This window comes from Strix aluco, chromosome 4 (assembly GCF_031877795.1).
Source record: "Strix aluco isolate bStrAlu1 chromosome 4, bStrAlu1.hap1, whole genome shotgun sequence".
In the NCBI taxonomy this organism is placed as follows: Eukaryota; Metazoa; Chordata; class Aves; order Strigiformes; family Strigidae; genus Strix; species Strix aluco.
The window spans coordinates 84,280,454-84,298,176 of NC_133934.1; the positions used below are offsets into that span (position 1 = coordinate 84,280,454).

Here is a 17,723-nt window from a genome sequence, read left to right on the forward strand (position 1 = left end):
TTCACCCACTTAATAAATGGCGGGGGAACAGCTATTTCATATAATATTAAGAAGGAGAGGTATTAAAGCACCTCACGCAGCCCAAAAGCTCCCCCGCTGCCCCAACCCAGCAAAACCAGTGACACAGCCCACAGGTACAGGGTTTTGTGTTTTTTATTGAAATCCAGTTACAGCAAAATACAGGCTGGCAGTACAGAGAGCAGCATGCCAGAGAGGTAACGCAGGCTCTGGGCGGCCGGCAGCGTTCGCCTGACTGCCCCACAACACATCCCGTGAGGCTGCTGTGACCTGCAGCGCAGAGGGCTGGTGGCCCAGGGGAGGCCACCGGGTAAACAAGCTGCCCCAAACCCAGTAAGTCACCATGTGCTCTACATTTACAGTTACCTGAAATGAAGCTACTCCCCCCTCCCCTTAGGTAGGACTTTAAAAAGAAGGGAAACATTACACGCGTCTCCCTTCAAAGGGTGACTTCGTTATTTTCGATGCTGTGATGATCTCGAGCATCCTCTGCACTCTCCAACGTTTGATTGCTGTTATCCTCGGGGTTCTCAGCTGAAACGCGGATCTGGCTCTCCTTGCTTTCCACGCTCTGGTGGCTACCCCCTCTGACACCAGCCCTGCTATCATCTCCTTCTGCCTCATGGCTATCAAATTTCTGCCGGCTGTCATTTTCCATGCTCTGGTCACGCTGCTTGCTGTCCAGCTCGCCGCTGTCCTGTGCGTGGCTCTTGTCAGCCCATTCCCCGCTGATGGCGTGCTTGACCAGGGAGCGGCGGGCAGCGGGATCCTCCCGGGAGAGCCCTGCTTGCTGGCTGTCTGCATCCAGGGCACTCTCGTCCTCCTTGGTGGCATCATACGCAATGAGCTGCATTAGAGAGCAAAACAAGAAAGTAATTGTCACTCCTGAGGAGCTGCTCTGTCAACAGGTACTGCTGTACTGCACCAAAGCAAGCTGCACAGGCTGCGGGGACACTCAAAGCCTGTGTGACACACCACTGCCTGGAAAAAACACTGTGGTCTTTTATGGAGTTACATGAACCTTTCGCATTACGAGAAACTCAAGTTTGATCCTGGCCTCAGATTTCACGTGTGCAAGGACAAATTGCAGTATTGCATAGCTTGCAGCAGCAGGTTATGTTCCTGCCTCGGCACATCAACAGCCTTCAGTACCCCCTGATCTGGGGTCTCCAGAAAAAGGAAATGCATTCCTTCACTTACACCTACTTTCCCCTCACCAATCCTTTTCAAAACTGACACCCCTAAAGTAACACCTTCATTTTTAAGTTCACTACCCTTTTCCAAAAACCTAGGTACCACTGCTCAGCGCTATTTACCTTTTTTGCAGCTTTGCGGAGTTTGCTAGACTTCACCACTGTGGCTTTAGCCCTCACCCTGTAGGCCACGCTGTCGCCTCTGCCGGCGTTGTCTCCCCGGGTGAAAGGGAAAGGAGGGAAGGGTACAGTTACTGGAATGTCTGTGGGAAAACTCGTGACAACCTCATCAGATTCATCCGTGTCATTGGAATCATTATCATCATCATCATCCACATCTTCGTTGCTCTTGCTTGACACATCAGGAAAGCGCTGGAAAACATTTATTATGCATCAGGCAAATGAACATATCTGTGAGATGTGCAGACTGCTATCTGTCCTGCTCATCCAGGGCTTATACACTGTTGAGGAGCTATGTGTACGAGTTGCTCTGAATTCATCTCACCCTGCCTGAAGCTTTGTTTTACTTAGGGAGAGATGTTACCACAAGAATGACATTTGATTGAGGAAAATGAGTGCTGCTACACACTGGCTGCCCTGCAGCATTCAACTGACATTTTGCTGTTCAAAACACTTACTGGTTGTACTGGGACATCCACGCTTTCTTCTGAAGAGTAAAGAGTCTGAAAACAACATAAAACTCACTGTTAGCACACAAAGGCATATACAGTAGAGCTGATCAGCATGTTGACTATTCTTTAAGCATTTAATCCTAATTTGCAGATCTTGGCATTGAAAGATGCTCTGCTTTCTCTTCCAGTTAATTTCCCATACCTGCTGAGGTGACGCCAGGTCATTCTGTGGGTGCTGCAGACTCTCCCAAGACTGAGAATTCACACGGTGGTGGTGATATCTGTGTGAGTGGTGGCCCCTGGGGTCCTTGAAGAGAAAAAAAAAAGGTGGTTTTAATCCACAAAGGAGCATACAGGAGTGTGTCTGCATCACAACCTCTGTTCCCAGTCAGATGTGGCATCTGCAATACATACTCCTTTTGTACAGCATGTGTCGTCAGCAATTCATTGCACTAGGAAGAGGACTCGGAACAAGCCATGATCCCAGATGAACATTATACCCAAACAATATAATCCAGAAGATGTGCCTCTCCCACTGAGGAATTTCAGATCATTTTCTCCAGCTCATTTTTATTGACTGAAATTTGGAGTTATATCTAATGACCATAATTTCTGCTAATTCTCAGGTCCTTTTACCAAGAGTGGTTTATCTCCCACATCATGAAGACTCTAAACTAAATGCAGTAGCTGATTCTCAGAGCAAAAAATTGATTTTACATGGGTAGTAGCTGGCTATGGAGTATAAATCATATACAAGACTAATACAATTCACTCTCACCACTACAAAAAATGATGGGAATTGGATTAAAGTGCTCTTCCAACACCAAATAATTGTCATCTGATCCATACTAATGAATGTGGGTTGTACCATGCTACAATCCTTTTCTCATTTAACTGGCCGCTTACACATTTAAAAAAGGTTTCCAGTGCTAGTCCAGAGACACAACTAACAGAAGTCCACAACTAGGACGCTTAACATGGCAAAAGTCTAGTGACATCAGTGGCTCTCTGCTTTGGCTACCTGAGAAACTGGCTTATAACAGCCAAGTGAGGACATGTTCTGCAGGCTACAATCATAAAACAAGTATTGGACAATGTGTATTCGAGGAAAAAAAAATCAAAAAGGATTTATTAAAGAAAATTAATAGAAAGACAAAAGGAGCTTACATATTTTTCTTCAGAGCTGGCAGAAATGGCATGCTGCTTGGATTTACTCACCTTGAGGGAAAAAGGAGAAGAAGCATTTGTCAGTATTAATTTCTTGTTAATATGAAAATATGCAAGTGATTGCTGATATGCATTTGTGATTTACTCACTGGCCATGCAGCGGTGATGCTGATAAGGCATAAACACAGTACTGCCACCTTCATTGTGATGTTTTACCTAGAAAATATTTTGGAACAGTGAGTCAGCAAGGTAAAATACCACGAAACTGCCATGGGCTTTTTCTTGCTCCTGGGGTACTTCACTGTGCTGAGACCAGCTCTCTGCTAAGGATTCAACCTGCCCACACCAATCTTTTCCCTCTGTCCCCCATCACCACCCCCCACCCAGCTGGATTTGTAGTGACTTGGCAACTCAAAGTACCTTAAAAACAGGTACTAAGAAACACTGAGCAGTGGTGAGAGTAGGCACACTGAGAAGGCGAGCAGACTCCTGTCCTCTATTGATTTGCACTGGCAAAGGAAAAGCTTTGTGAAAATCAAAGTGCAGTAAAAATCAGCTTTGGTTTATCTTTGTTCATTTAATGTCATTTAGTCAGAAGAGACAGGACAAGACAAACTCAACTTGGATTCTCTTTTCAGTTATTTTAAAACTAGTTTTCAGGGTTATTAACTGGAGTCGCTGCGAGTAAACTCAGTTTGTATGAACATAAACTGCTTTTATTGATAGACCTTTATTTCCCCCTCCAGAAGTTTGAACAGAATAACCTGTGCTTCCAAGCAAGAGATGAAGCAAAATATCTGCTCACATTGCAGTTTTAGCAATTTGATAAGTGAGTGATACCTGCTGAAATTAGGAGAGTAAATTTTGGTGCTGACAGACCAATTCCTAGGATAAGGAACATCCCTGAGAAATTAAACTGATTTACTGATGAACAAGAGGCATTTAAAACTTTAGTAAATCATAGCAGGAAAGAAAGGCTACTAAGGGCACATTTACAATATGTTAGTAAGGCTGGCCCTGAGACAGGACACTCTATATAATACGTTGCATCGCTGAAGCAGCCTGGCTCCTACAAAAGCATACCTTTTTCCACAGAGAAGCATCAAGCATCCCTGCCCAGCGAAGCAGTTTTCAAAGATCTCCTGCCCAATGCTTCCTTGACTAAAGCTGCAGACAGAATGGCACGTGTCAGGCAAAAAAGCAAAAAATTACCTTTTCTGATGCTGGAGGAGTCAGCTGCGACAGGAGCACTCAGTGATGCCAAGCAGCAGCTCCAGCCAATTGGGTCTCAGCAGCTCTGGCTTTCTCCCCTCGTCCCTGATCGCCTGACATCTCCAACCTCGGGGAATTTAAACCCTGTCCCAGGCACAGCCACCAATCCCCGTGTGGCGGAAAAAGATGAGGTCATGAGGCTCCTGGCCACCGTCCTGCCCACGTTCTCCTACACTTCCTCTTTGGCTTTGTGGTTTTTGAAGCAAACAAAAGCTACTCTATGGTTAAAACACTACTTATGGGCAGGATCATTAACCGGCAGGTCTGTTGAATGCACAGCATTTGGTATTGTGTAGGAGGACTTCAGGGCACGTCTGCCCTCCTTTTGTGAAAAGGCAGAGCCCAGTTTCCCAGAAACCTTTCATGCCCTGTTCTGTAGGGGGTAGGAATATGTAATGTGTGCAGGAAGAAAGAGATCTGAGCATAAAACTCCCCAAAAAGTTGTTAATACTTCCACAAATTTAGAGATTTACTCTCCAGGGTACACGTTGCACCGGGAATCACAAAGACAGGGTGCAGAATATGGTCTTTTGCCTTTTTGGTCTGACCTGGGTCCAAAAAAAAAAAAAAATTAGTGTGTCTCAATAGGCATTCTGCATCCAGAAACTTGTTTGTAAAGGTATACGAGAGCCACTGATAGTCCGATTAAAAAGGGTTTATGCACCATTACCAGAATATCTCACTCCTATTCATCAGTATCCCTCCTGGATCTTTCTAGTTTCAGTCACTCTCTCAGATGTTTGTGTTGAGACACCAGCTACAGCTGTCTGCTGCCCCAAACCTGCTCTAGAACCCTTTTCAGGGACCAGATGCCAGATATTTTTCAAGCTGAAAAAGGAAAAAAAAAATAAATCAAAAAGCAGCTATAGCTTCAGTATGGGGAGTGCCATGGCTAGCACTGGGAAGCAAGGGACATCATGGGATGAAATTCCATGTCTGCCATGGAGCAGTGCATCAGCCCTGCTGATGGGCGACAGATCTATTCTGGCAGCACTTGGCTTGGATGGATTCTGCCTCATCTGTGATGTGCTGTAAGACACTCGGCCCCTCTTCCATTTGGTGTTTCTTTAAAATGGCAATGAGTTGTCATACAAACACAGGAAAAGATTCCAAACAGCCCTTTTAAAAGGGCAGAATATTTATAATTGTTTCAAAGCAATTATCTTTCTTCTCTTTTCTGATACCCAGTTAATGTTTGATGTGTCCTTAGTCAAGCAACAATGAAATAAACACCTTGTTGTCCCAGCCCATGGTACCAGTTATCCTGTGCTTACTATCACTTCTGTGGCATGTTTAGAAATGCCATGAGAAACTTACCCAAGTTAGCTCAGCAGCTGCCCATCACATCATCACACATATTTTTGAGCTGAGATCAGCAACAGCTAGAAGTTTAACTTAGTCTGCTTAATATTCTAATATCCTAGGAGGAGAATTGGATAAAAAGATAGTATATCATTAATAGTTCTTCATGTCCATAAACCCACATATGCATCCACCTGAATAAAGACTATCCTAGCTTTTATTTTTGGACCTATGTGACCATTATTATTTACTAACTTGGGAAAGACTTTTCAAGCAAAAAAGCCTTCAATAACTAGGATTTCAGCAGCGTGATCTTCTGTGGATTTAGACAGCTTATATCATCTCCCATCATATCTGCAGCTCAGTGCTTCTGGAAACCGGTTAGTTTACTGAAGCCCTTGAATGCAGATGCAGTATTTGAGCTGTAAGTGGGTGCTATTTAGAATTTTGGGCTTGAGCATTATGTAGTAACTAATACATCCAGATTATAATACACCACTATTACTCAGTAAGTAGGACTGCTTCAAAAGGCCACTGTTGTTGGCTCCAGGGAACCCTTAGGTAGCTGAGTACCTTTGATCCCAGCCAGCAGTACAAATGAACAGTGCAACTTGCACTGATGGGTAAGAAAAAACTGCTTCTATCTGATAGAGTGCAAAACTGAGACAGATTGAAGCTTGGTGGCTCATACCACCGAATGTGGGACTGGGTGTGCTGGGTCCTGCTCTCCTGTCCACACACACTGGATCAGATTTTAAGCCTGCAAAAAGCTACTTTCTCTACCAGTCACTCATCAAGAGACATGGAACTGAAAACCAGCATTATACTGAAACATCCCGTAGAGCTGTTCTCTGGCCAGAACAAGAACCTTCCAGCACCTGCAATCTGCACAATGGTATAGTACTGTCTGTCAGACTTTCAGGAAAATACCTATTATGTCAGGACTTGTAAACAACCTATTTCATCAAGTTCAACAGCAGTTATCAGTCATGCTGATGGAGAAGCCCAGAGCCATTAGAAACAACAGTCTTCCTGCAGTTTGTAAAGGCCTTCCTGTACAGCTCAGTTATCACTGTGGCTTTTCAAGGCAAAAGTTTTGTGAGTGCCTGGAAGACGTATCTCCCAGCAGAGACACTATGTGAGCCCCAGGGAGTTTTTTCTGGCAAATAGCTGATATTTCCAGTGTGCTGGGAGATGGCAGCATTTCTGAGTGCTGTTGCCAAAGCTATATGGTTGGGTTTGTAAGAACTAAGGAACACCAGGGATGTTTTGCCATAATCCAGAAGGACGTGAAGTGACAGTTAGTACTGAATGGCTTCATTTTATGCAAGATCAGTCAGTACAGAGCTGTAGTAAATTTAGCACTTGCCTCACACCTGTCATTATGTGGTTATTCATCCTGTAAATCATTTTGTCTAGCTGAGGAGTCCTTTGCCTTGGTAGGAGATAGTGCTTCTCACCCTCTCAGTGATATGGAACAAGCAGGGCAGAAAGGGGGGAACTTTCACCATTTTTGCTTCCTACATTAAAATGCCTAATTCTGGAGAGAGCACTCAGCTGGCGGTGGCACAGCAGAAGCAACTTGCTCGAATTGTACAAGTGGGAGGGTACATGATTTCAGCTTTCAAGAGCTGTCAGGGTCTGTGCAGAGCGCGACCATGACAGGCTGTAATTTGTTGCATGTAGGTAACATTTTCTATTTGGCTATCCTGTCAAACAAAGCTTTTGACCACAATTTCTTCCATGTGGTTAGGTTGCTGTTTCGTGTCGAGAAGCACTATCAGTGCCTCCCTGTACAACCTCTGACATGTACCTGAGATCCTGAGCTGAGACATCAGGATGATGCCTGGCCATACCTCTGGCCGGTGTGGGAAAACTCAGCCTGCCTGCAGTGACCTGTAATGCCCAGTCTTTCAGGAGAGCTTGTTTAGATTTATTCACCAAAAAACAAGTCTCAGGGTATACCAGAGCAGCATCTTCTAGGTGGCAAAGGCTAAGAGTGGGAGAGAGAGCTTAATTTCTTCAGCAGCATTAAGAACTCTATCAAGTAAAAGCCCCAAGGAACCCCAGCTTGGCAGTGTTCTTAGAAACAACTGTTTTGCAACTAGAACGTCCTGAAGAGAAGCAGACTTAGTAAACAGTGGTTTCTGTGAAAAACAGATGAAAACCAAAACTTTCTTGCATTGCTACCATAAAATACTCCTGAAAAGTACCTTGGAAACTCAGCATGTTGACTGATATATCCCCAAAAGCCCTTAAATTTTCCCAATTACACCTTCAAAAGCAGGGAAAAGCTTACATTCAGCAGCTGACAGGCTTCAAAAAACCTTTTGCTTCTTAAATAGACTATGCAGACCACCACAGCATTTGTGGCCAGGCCTAGGAGAGTACTTGGTATGCAGAAGGGATACAGGTGTCAGATCTGTTCGATAAAGAAATTACAGCAGAGATTTGCTCCTTACATGTCTGAGCAGGGCATCCCAATAATGCATGCTGTGCAGCACAACTGTGTGTCTTTTGCTTTGCATCACTTAGAGCATTTCCAAACCAGAGCAGCAATCAAACAAGCAGCAGCAAGTTTCTCCCAAGCAAAACTCTTGTGGAGTGACAGGGCAGTTCAGAACAACGTGGGGTCTGTGACCTTCCACTCCCTCTGCCAATTCTGATCTGCAGTGCAGCTCAGATGACTAGTTGGCAAGACGAGCTCTATTCACAGAATCACAGAATCATTCAGGTTGGAAAAGACCCTTGGGATCATCGAGTCCAACCATCAGCCCTACTCTACAAAGTTCTCCCCTACACCATATCCCCCAACATCTCATCCAAATGACCCTTAAACACATCCAGGGATGGTGACTCCACCCCCTCCCTGGGCAGCCTATTCCACTGTCTGACCACTCTTTCTGGGAAACATTTTTTCCTAATGTCCAGTCTGAACCTCCCCTGTTGCAGTTTAAAGCTATTCCCTCTTGTTCTGTCACTAATCACCTGCGAGAAGGGACCAGCACCAACCTCTCTACAATGTCCTTTCAGGTAGCTGTAGAGAGTGATGAGGTCTCCCCTCAGCCTTCTCCTCAAACTGAACAGTCCCAGCTCCTTCAATCTCTCCTCACAGGATTTATTCTCCAGGCCCTTCCCCAGCTTCATTGCCCTCTCCTATAAAGGGGTTATAGTATCTTACTTTCCCAGAGTCAGCCGTAGCTGTGCCGGGGGGGGGGAGGGGTTGCAGAACTAGGCACAACACTGACCTGGATCTGCGGTAGGTGATTAAACAGGACAGAACAGAGACTTTCTGGGAAACAGCCCCACTGTAAGCAGCCAGCATATTAGAAAGTGACAGCGTTTGACAGATAGCACAGTCTATATTTGTCTCCCTCTGCATGAAGACAGCCCACTTGCTTGTCTCTGACTTCCGAGACTAGTTGCTACCTATCCACATTTTCAAATGCCTTTTTAGGAACAGCTTTGGAAACTGAAGAAAAAAATAAATATCTGAGAAACTGCCATATACATCTGTGGCCCACAAATCCTGTAGGCTGAACAGCCTCAGTCAGATCCCAGCTTTCACAGAGCCGAGTGGCCGCTCCTGCTACAGCATAAATACAGTCCAGCTGTCTGTAGCTTCCTAAAATGGAGCCCTACTGACGTTTTCTCCCTTGACTTTTACAGCCAGCTAGAAAAAACAAAATTTCTGGATTTTTTTACCGGTTGAAATGAATGTATTTTAATACCGACGTCCATGGAGCAGCAGCAGCAGGAATTAAACCAGCACAAAACATTATGCTATTTTCAGGTCATCATAGCTACCAGCGTGAAGAGCAAAACACCAGATATTCCAGTGCTGGTCTTGTGGCTGTGTTTCAGCTCTGAATTGACAGGAAAAGAATTGCATTTTTCAACTGAAAAATTTAATAGACAGTCTGAACTACTACTAGAAACAAAAGCAACCAGTGAAAGTATATACGGTGTACATCATGTTTTCATGACTGTGCCATTCTGTGATGTATGCAACCCTCAAAAACCAATTGTTTGAGAAAAGGAGGATGAGACTTTCAGCAACTCAATGGGAGCTGAACTCAATCCACTCTCTTAAGATGCTGGTTCTGAAGCCTGAACGCTGCTGCAGAGACAATGCTCCAGGATGAGGCAAAGCATGGAAAGTGCATGTGCTTAAATCATCTCACAAGAAAGCAACCATCAGTTTGCCAGCTCAGGGCTCATAGTCTGAGTACTGAGGAGAATTTGATGGTAGGGAATAGCTTCACAGAAGATTGCTTTTTTAGACAAGCATTGCAAAAACTTTGTGACAAGTTGTTTCCCTCCCTCTCCCCCCTGCAATCTCAGTTCCCTGTTTCCTATCCTACTGCAAAATTTTGTCCTCCCAGTGAGAAAGGACACATCTGAATGGAAACATCTGAATCTGCAGAATGGGTATGGAAAGAACAGCATCTTCTTGCTCTGCATTGTGAAACTGCTGGAAAGTCACAAGATGCTTGTTCCACCTAGTGCAGGGACTTTTGGCAGGGCACCACAGGAACGATTCTGCACATCCAGCACCCCTCCGCTTGCATCTTCACTAAGCTCCACTGGCAAAGCATGAAGAGCCACTCCTTCACTTGTAAGAAACAGAACAGATTACAGCACAGCACGACAGAGAAGGGGTGGACAGGGAAGATGATGAGCCAACTCCTCCTCCGCAGCCACCTGCGCACTGCTTTTGTGCATAACTGAGAGGAGCACTGCAACCCTGTACTGCACGACAGACTGAGTCTGTCTAACACAGTCCTAACTGTGCCCCGGTAATCTTTGTCACACAGCAGCCTTGATTTTGCATTCCACATATACCATGTTGAGCTCATGTCCTGTTTCCACACACAACCACACCAGTCTCACAACATGAGGAGCAGAGTCCAAAAAAAGGTTGTTACCAATCCCGGAGACAAACCTTTTACAAGGCACACTATCTGAGTGCCTCCCAGAAGGGACCAGTGCAAAACAGACAATTTGGAGAGGTGCCGGGCATTACACAACGCAGGATTGCAGCCTGCATATCTGTGGTTATCTGTATGCAAGGCATCTTTTCTGCAGCCTGCCCTGACTTTTTCACCTCCAGAAGGTCTGGGGAAGGTGAAGCATGTGCTGTACAAGCAGTGCAGGACTGCTACGACAGGTTGTGACCTCAGCCCCAGGCTGGGCTATACACCAGAAACCCTTCAGATTTCACGTGGCTTCAGGTTTTGTTGTGAGCAGTTTTCTTAACTCTCAGTCTAGGGCTGCTGTGGTCTGAGGTAGGACAAATGCAGAACTGAGTCAGTGTGAAAGTAAACATCTCCCAGGCACTGTGCACTGGGGTGTGGAGCTTCTGCTGGTGGAGTGGGAGGAAAAACCCATCTGTGGGCCTGATGAAGGGAAATTAAAGGGTTGGGGACTGGATTTGGGGAGGAAGTTGTTTGGTCGAGAAGCTGATTTGATTTTGTGGGGGAACCAAAAACCAGCAGGCTAGGGTCAAGGCCTCTGCCGTCTCGACTGAGTCATGGAGAGATTCCTCACAGCTTGCTCCAGCTTGGAGCTGATGAGGCTGTTTTCCCTCGAAGCCCATCCAGGCAGGAGCTCTGCAGGAACACTGCAGCAATGGATCATTTTGGTTCTGGCTTGGAAAGCTGGGACATCTCCTGCATGTCAGGATACTTCACCTTAATTGGTATTCGGGGGGCCACCTCTTGTACAACATGTGTGCCAACAGAGAACATCAGTCAGACCCAGCAATTTCTCCTTGTGTTTTGCATATTAAAATTGCATTAATGCTTTCAATTTTTAAAAATTGAGGGGTTTTTGGATGGAATGGGAAGTTGTAACTCATACCTGACAGGTATTACCATCAACAAGTCAAAGGAGATGTTAATTTTCTTAATTGTATAATTTTTCAAGTAAATAAGATAAATCAATATACTGAATAGTTCAGATGATGGGTAATATAAGCGTCTGGGAAAAAGTAAAAAGGTTTCTTTTCATTATTTCATTCCCTGCCCTGGCCCCTCCTCCCCCCAATCTCATTCAGTCCGTTTTCTTTTGCTTCCTGGCCTTCCTTTTAGCAGGACTGGAATGCAAATATTTTTTTTCCCCAGATTTGTCACCTCCTGGACTGGCCAGTCTCTGATCCTGCCCAGCGCAGAGGCAGACTGAGCTTGGCTAGCCAGCAGACCAACAGTCTGTGAGGTACGGGAGCACAGCAACACAAAAACTTCTGGCAAGCCCCTGTCCTCCTTACCAGCTCTCTTTGGAAGGGAGGTGCTTTTTTTTTTTTTTTTTTTTTTTTTTTTTGGAAATACACAGTTAAGAGATAATCGCATCCAGATTTAGGAAATAACATTTTGCACATAATTCATACTGGCTACCTAGAGAGATTATTGGTTGAGCAGCATGTAGCTATAAATTTGGCAGAATAAATGGCAAACTGTGGTTGGCATATGGATACAAAGCAGGAAGCAAACTGCAGCTATACATTAACTAGAGCAAGAAACTGGTAATCAGCAGGCTCTGAAGCAAACAATAAGAAGGGGCAGCTGACAGGGCAACTAACTCTTGAGGAGCATGTGCAGTACCAGGGCTCTTTGCATGAGGAAGAACATTACCAGTCAATAAGTAACAAGGCAGAACTGCTGTTTTGCTCACTGAGTCTTGTTTATCACAAAAGTCAAATGACTTCTCCTCACCCACGGAAAATGTGAACACAGAGGATGACAAACAATTTTGGGAAGCAACATCCGTACTACATGGAGAAACTTGATCTGCCATACCCAAAATAACTGATGTTGAAACACAGACTAAATCTCATCTAAGCAATTGATTAGTCAAAATCAGGAAGCACAACTTGGAGCTGTGTTGATCTCACCTCAGGCAGCAGGGCAGTAACAGGGCAGAGGCACATGGGCTGAGCCAGACTAGAAATCGAAGATCTAAGGAGACAGGTTGTCAACAGATAACTCTGTGCCCTCAGGAGGCTGCTGAAAAGCGTTTATTATGGCACTCGGTCCCTGAAGGAAGTGCTACAGAAACTCTGGCACTCGTACCTTCGTCAGCACTGATGCAGTTGCAGCCCACGGGAGTCTGAGCCCTGCAGGACCGCGCTGCTGCCCGCATGCCTGATGCTTTCTACTCCTGCACTGCCTTAATAGTGCAGGCAACTGCCCATCGATTGAGCTATGCTATCCAGGCTGTCCTAAAATAGTGTGGCAGCTACAGCAAAAACCAGAGCTGGCTGCTTAGATAAATGACTTCTGCAGAATGGGTCCTTCTATATTCACCTTTTGCAAAAAGAAGCTAACTTTCCCTAGGACAGGCCTTGGTATGGAGAGACAGCGCAGCGTTTTGTCTCCGTGCTCAAGCAGAACTACTTTCCAGGCTGAAAGTCTGATCAGAGCAGGCTTCCTGCAGCACTGCTTCACTTTGGCTCAGCCACAGCAATACACACACAGAGATGCACATATATAGTGCTGAAACGAGGGCAGAGGAGGGCAACGAAGCTGGTGAAGGGCCTGATCCCAAGGGTCTTTTCCAACCTGAATGATTCTGTGATTCTGTGATAGTAACATGCCTACGCGCATATAGTTAATATTTTAAATTCCACTTTCTGGACCAAATGAAATCCTGGCATTCTGAGTCACATGGAAGTAACACAAACTCCCAAAAATCAACAGCAAAAGAGAGCGTTAGACCAAGCAAGTCCCAGAGAGGCTAGTCCAAGCCGCCTGTTTCAGGCTTGCGTAACAATGGAAAGAGGAGGGCTTAATTTCAACAAATATTCACAGCCATGGATGTCTCCTTTGCCTCTGGCCCAGGCAAAGAAGCCAGGCTGATGCACTGGGCATTTTTAGGCATACTTTCCAATCTTTCCAATCAGCTGATTCATTCATCCTACCTCTTTTCTAGGTGGCTGCTATCACAGAATCACAGAATCATTCAGGTTGGAAAAGACCCTTGGGATCATCGAGTCCAACCATCAGCCCTACTCTACAAAGTTCTCCCCTACACCATATCCCCCAACATCTCATCCAAACGACCATATTGTGATAGGGAGTGGTGCAACACAGCAGCAGTCCCATTTGACACAGATTACTACAAGAGGAAATGCAGGACCGAGTCTCAGAGCAAGGGTGAGAGGAGGTGGACTGTCCAGGGAACACTCACCATGGGTTTTTTTGGCCAGTGCCATGAGTGTCATTGCTGGGATATAACACTGCTGCTTTTACAGGCAAGTTACAAGGCATGCTTGCTGGCTTGTCTGGGGTCATGAGATGATAGGAATAACGTAGGTTTTCCAATAACTAAAAACCCAGTAGCATCAAAATAATAAGAAATGCAAACTACCATGGCAAGATTTTTTTGAAGTAGCCTTTCATTTAACTACCTGCCCTTCCTACGCTAATGTTATAGCATATGACTGAAATAATTTTCAGCAAAAATAATATTTATTATGGCTCTGATCTTGCAGAGCTACTGTATGGGCACAAGCTTTCTCTTACTGATCATACAGTTATTGCGTCCTGTTATTGGGTAAAGACTATTAAATATATTTTTAAAAAGGACACAACTATAAGACTTGATGTCAGCTTCTGGCTCAATACTGCCCACACATCAGACAAGGCACAGGTACCAGAGAAATACTAAAAATCTCCCTCTGAACTCACAATTATGCTACCATTTCTCTTAACACATGGATTTCCCATCATTATTGTCATGGAAAGCAAGGAACAACACAGAGGCAAAACAGAAGAAAAAACAAATTAACCTGAACAAGTAATTGCATTCTCTGGCTGTAGTTTTAAGCATCTTTAACAGGAAGTCTTCACCATAGACCTCAGTGAAGAACAGCTATGTTCACTCATACACCCACTGCGCATTGGAGACAGGGAAAGAGGGTGGCTTTTTTTATTATGTGGGCTACACAGACACTGCAAATTGAAGCTTAAGTCAGCAGGACTGTTTCACCCCGATGTGGCCTGCTGACAATTAGCCTGTCTGCTTGGGGCTGCTCTTCTTCCCTATCCCATCCTTGCACAGCAATTAATAGGGGCGAAAGCAAGGCTGTGTGCTTCCTTGTTACGTGTTGGAACAGTTCCTTGGGTTATCCAGGGGGTCCAGGTCAATATCCAGAAGATCTTTCCTGAAAAGCTGACAACTCTACCACACCTGAATTTGTAATACGGACAGACGAAAATATACGGACATACCAGAGGGTGAGGATTTGATGATTTTTAAAGCTAAAACAGACTGTCTTTTACTTTGACCCCCTGCACCAATCAGAGTGAAGGACCAACTCCAGATACTACTGAGCTTAACAGCTTGCATTTGGCCAAATGCAGTTATTCCTCCTGAATTGGGGTTATTCTGTGTTAAAGGCATTTTCCATAAAGTCACACTGATGAGCGCTAACTACACCACCTATCTGTAATACTAAGAATTAATTTATGCACAGGCTTTTCCATTGTTTTTTGTGGGTGAGTGATTATTTATGTCATTTACACAATTTGGCCATCTATAAACACAGCATCCTGGCTCACAATTATTCCAGCCCCTCCAGTACTGGTATTAACAAGTTATATTCTGGTTTTAAAACAAAAATAACCCTGATGGCAATGCTCGTGAGGTTTTTTCCATCACCCTTCTGCTCGTAGCTGAGAAAGCCTCCCCAGAGCTCTGGCTTCTCATCCTGCTCCAGTTTCAGACTTTGCTGCCTAACAAGTCTTTGCTTTACTGTACAGTGAACAGGCCTGTGCCTCTTGGTGGAAAAGGAGCTCCCCCAACATCTCCTGGCTTTCCAGAAGGAACATTTCTTCTCCCAGTGATCAACTCTGAAAGACAGCAAGATGGTCACAGTAGCTGAGCCACTGGTAGACAAGGGATTAGAAACACACAGGTATTAAAAAACTAGAAGTTAGTTCTAGAAGTGACCAGTGACAGTATCTCTCCATTCCAGTATCTCTCCATTTCTCTTGTGATGCAATACAAACTCCCTGTTATCCACTGTTGTTTTATCCCACTCCAAGTTTTTGTCATAGAAACCCAGAGGAATAACTTTTCTGGATTTGATGGAATTAAAGTGGAAGTGTGGGGGAAATCCCCAAGTGAAGGATCCTTCCTGCCTGCCTGACTACCTGCTCAGTATCTCTGTACATAAGAAGCAACATCACAGCTTTCAGGTTATTCAGTGTGGTGTAACCCAAGTGTGCTGTGCAAGGGGCCCACCTCCATGGGGTCTCACCCATGTATGTGCTCCCTCTCGGTGGGGGCCTGGTAGGGTCAGCATCTGTCATGCTGGGGCAACCAGCACTTCTGTATGTTGTCTGTGCCCAGCAGAAGCAATTCTTCATGCAGATTATCCAGCTCTTACTCTCCAGGAAATCTCTTCAGCGTAGGCCCTACTCTAATGAGCAGCAAGGTGGAAATCAGGCTCTCCAGTGAAAACAGCTATTGGTTTATTTGTTTGGTTTTTTATTTCCACGTAGTAATCTCCCTACAGAATGTTCTAGGAAAGCACAAGAGAAATGTTTCTTCTGTGAAATGTAATTAACGTAGTTTTCTTCCTGTTGCAAAGTATAATTGCAAATATAAACCGAAGCACAAGAATGGGGTTATTTTGGGTGATGGTTTGTGCATCAAAATACTGTGACAAGTTTGGTTTGTCAAACTGAAGATGGAGCAGACGTCTCTCTCCCTTCCTGTTTAAGCCAGCAGTCTGGGAAGGGCTGCTCTAACCTATAATGATGGTTAGCTCACCGAAAGCAACTTGTTTCCCCCAATCTATAAATGCAGTTTTCGAAAGATTGAACATATGCCACAACATGCACATGCTTTGTGATCCTGTTTGACATGGCAAACCCTATTCTGATCTCAAGTAATATTAAAACTTACACAGAAATACTCAGTTCTGACAAACCTGATACATACACTTTCTCATACACAGCTCACATGAAGTTGTGGAATATTCCTTCAAAGTCAAAGAAATTAGTCAAACTTTCCTCTGCAAAAGCATTTCCTAACCGTGGAAGAACTTGACCAAACTTGGGACCATTTTGAGATTTCACTGTGTATTTGCAGTTGCTCTTGAGGTGGCAAAGCATTTAAACACATACACAGCCGAGCCCTGGGAGCTTTTGAGAGAAGAGGAGCGCAGCACAATGTGACTGCACAGTTGCAGCCTAGGAAAGCAGTGGTAAGGCACCTTCTGGCCGGAGGTCATTTTACCCAGGTGGGTAATTCCCTGCAACGTGTCCCCACATGCAAAACGTATAATCCGAGACGGAAATAGAGGACTGAAATAACAAATGGTTTACTTTCCCCTGCTCTCCAAACAAGGTCAATCATTAAACAAAAATGTCAGTGGAAAGCCTTACTAGTATAAGTAGGTATAACACACTTCTGAACTTGTTCAGATCTGGGCTGAATGGTCATTACTATAAATCTTTCTGGGCCAATGTACCTTAAAAAAAAAAAATCAGCTGCTTCCTATCTTATTTTCTTAAGCACTGCAGGAATTTATAATACTCTGGCCTCCATCCGTAAGAAAAGACACTGCAGCAGAAGTGGCATGGCTGAGTAAACCACTGGGCAAAAGCAGGCAACGTCACACAAGCAAACTCCTTGCATTGTACGTAGCCCAGGTGAAGTGGAACAAGGCTGGTCTGGCAGGGACCACATGGGAGCAATACCCGTTTGCCTGAGAGCTGCTCTCCCCTGGCACTGGAACGCGGGAGTGCACTGCTGTGGCCCTCTCCTCTCTCTGCAGAGCCTGTCTGGCCATCCCTCTGCGCTGTCAGGGCCTGGGAAGGGAAGAAAGGAAGGTGGAAAGACTAAATATTTTGATTTCTAGGTAGTTGCACAAAGGCCACTGGACAAAGCCTGAAGAGCTTTTTGAATCAAATTCCTACTGAAAGCCAGGAATCTGAAGGGTGTCCCCTCACATGTGTTTTACAATGTTTTGGCCCATTAGGTCTGGCAACTTACTCCGTCACAACACAACATTGACAGCTATGGCTCAGCAAGGGTTTTCCCAGAGACCTGACACTTCCAGCAAGCATTTACTTTTTATTACTTTTCTACGCTGTTTGTGGAGCCTGTGACAGGTCTAGCCTTGCGTCGA

At 44.8% G+C, this 17,723-nt stretch overlaps 1 protein-coding gene across 1 annotated transcript; it reads right to left on the reverse strand.

The window, feature by feature from the left end:
* Positions 1-135: 135 nt before the first annotated feature.
* Positions 136-4,372, reverse strand: SPP1 (secreted phosphoprotein 1). Its single transcript, XM_074823846.1, has 7 exons — positions 4,223-4,372; positions 3,160-3,226; positions 3,011-3,061; positions 2,046-2,150; positions 1,850-1,894; positions 1,335-1,583; positions 136-865 (listed from the first exon to the last, which is right to left on the reverse strand). The coding sequence occupies exons 2-7, from the start codon at positions 3,211-3,213 to the stop codon at positions 458-460; spliced, it is 912 nt and encodes a 303-aa protein (XP_074679947.1). The 5' UTR covers positions 3,214-3,226; positions 4,223-4,372; the 3' UTR covers positions 136-457.
* Between the last annotated feature and the right edge of the window lie 13,351 nt (positions 4,373-17,723).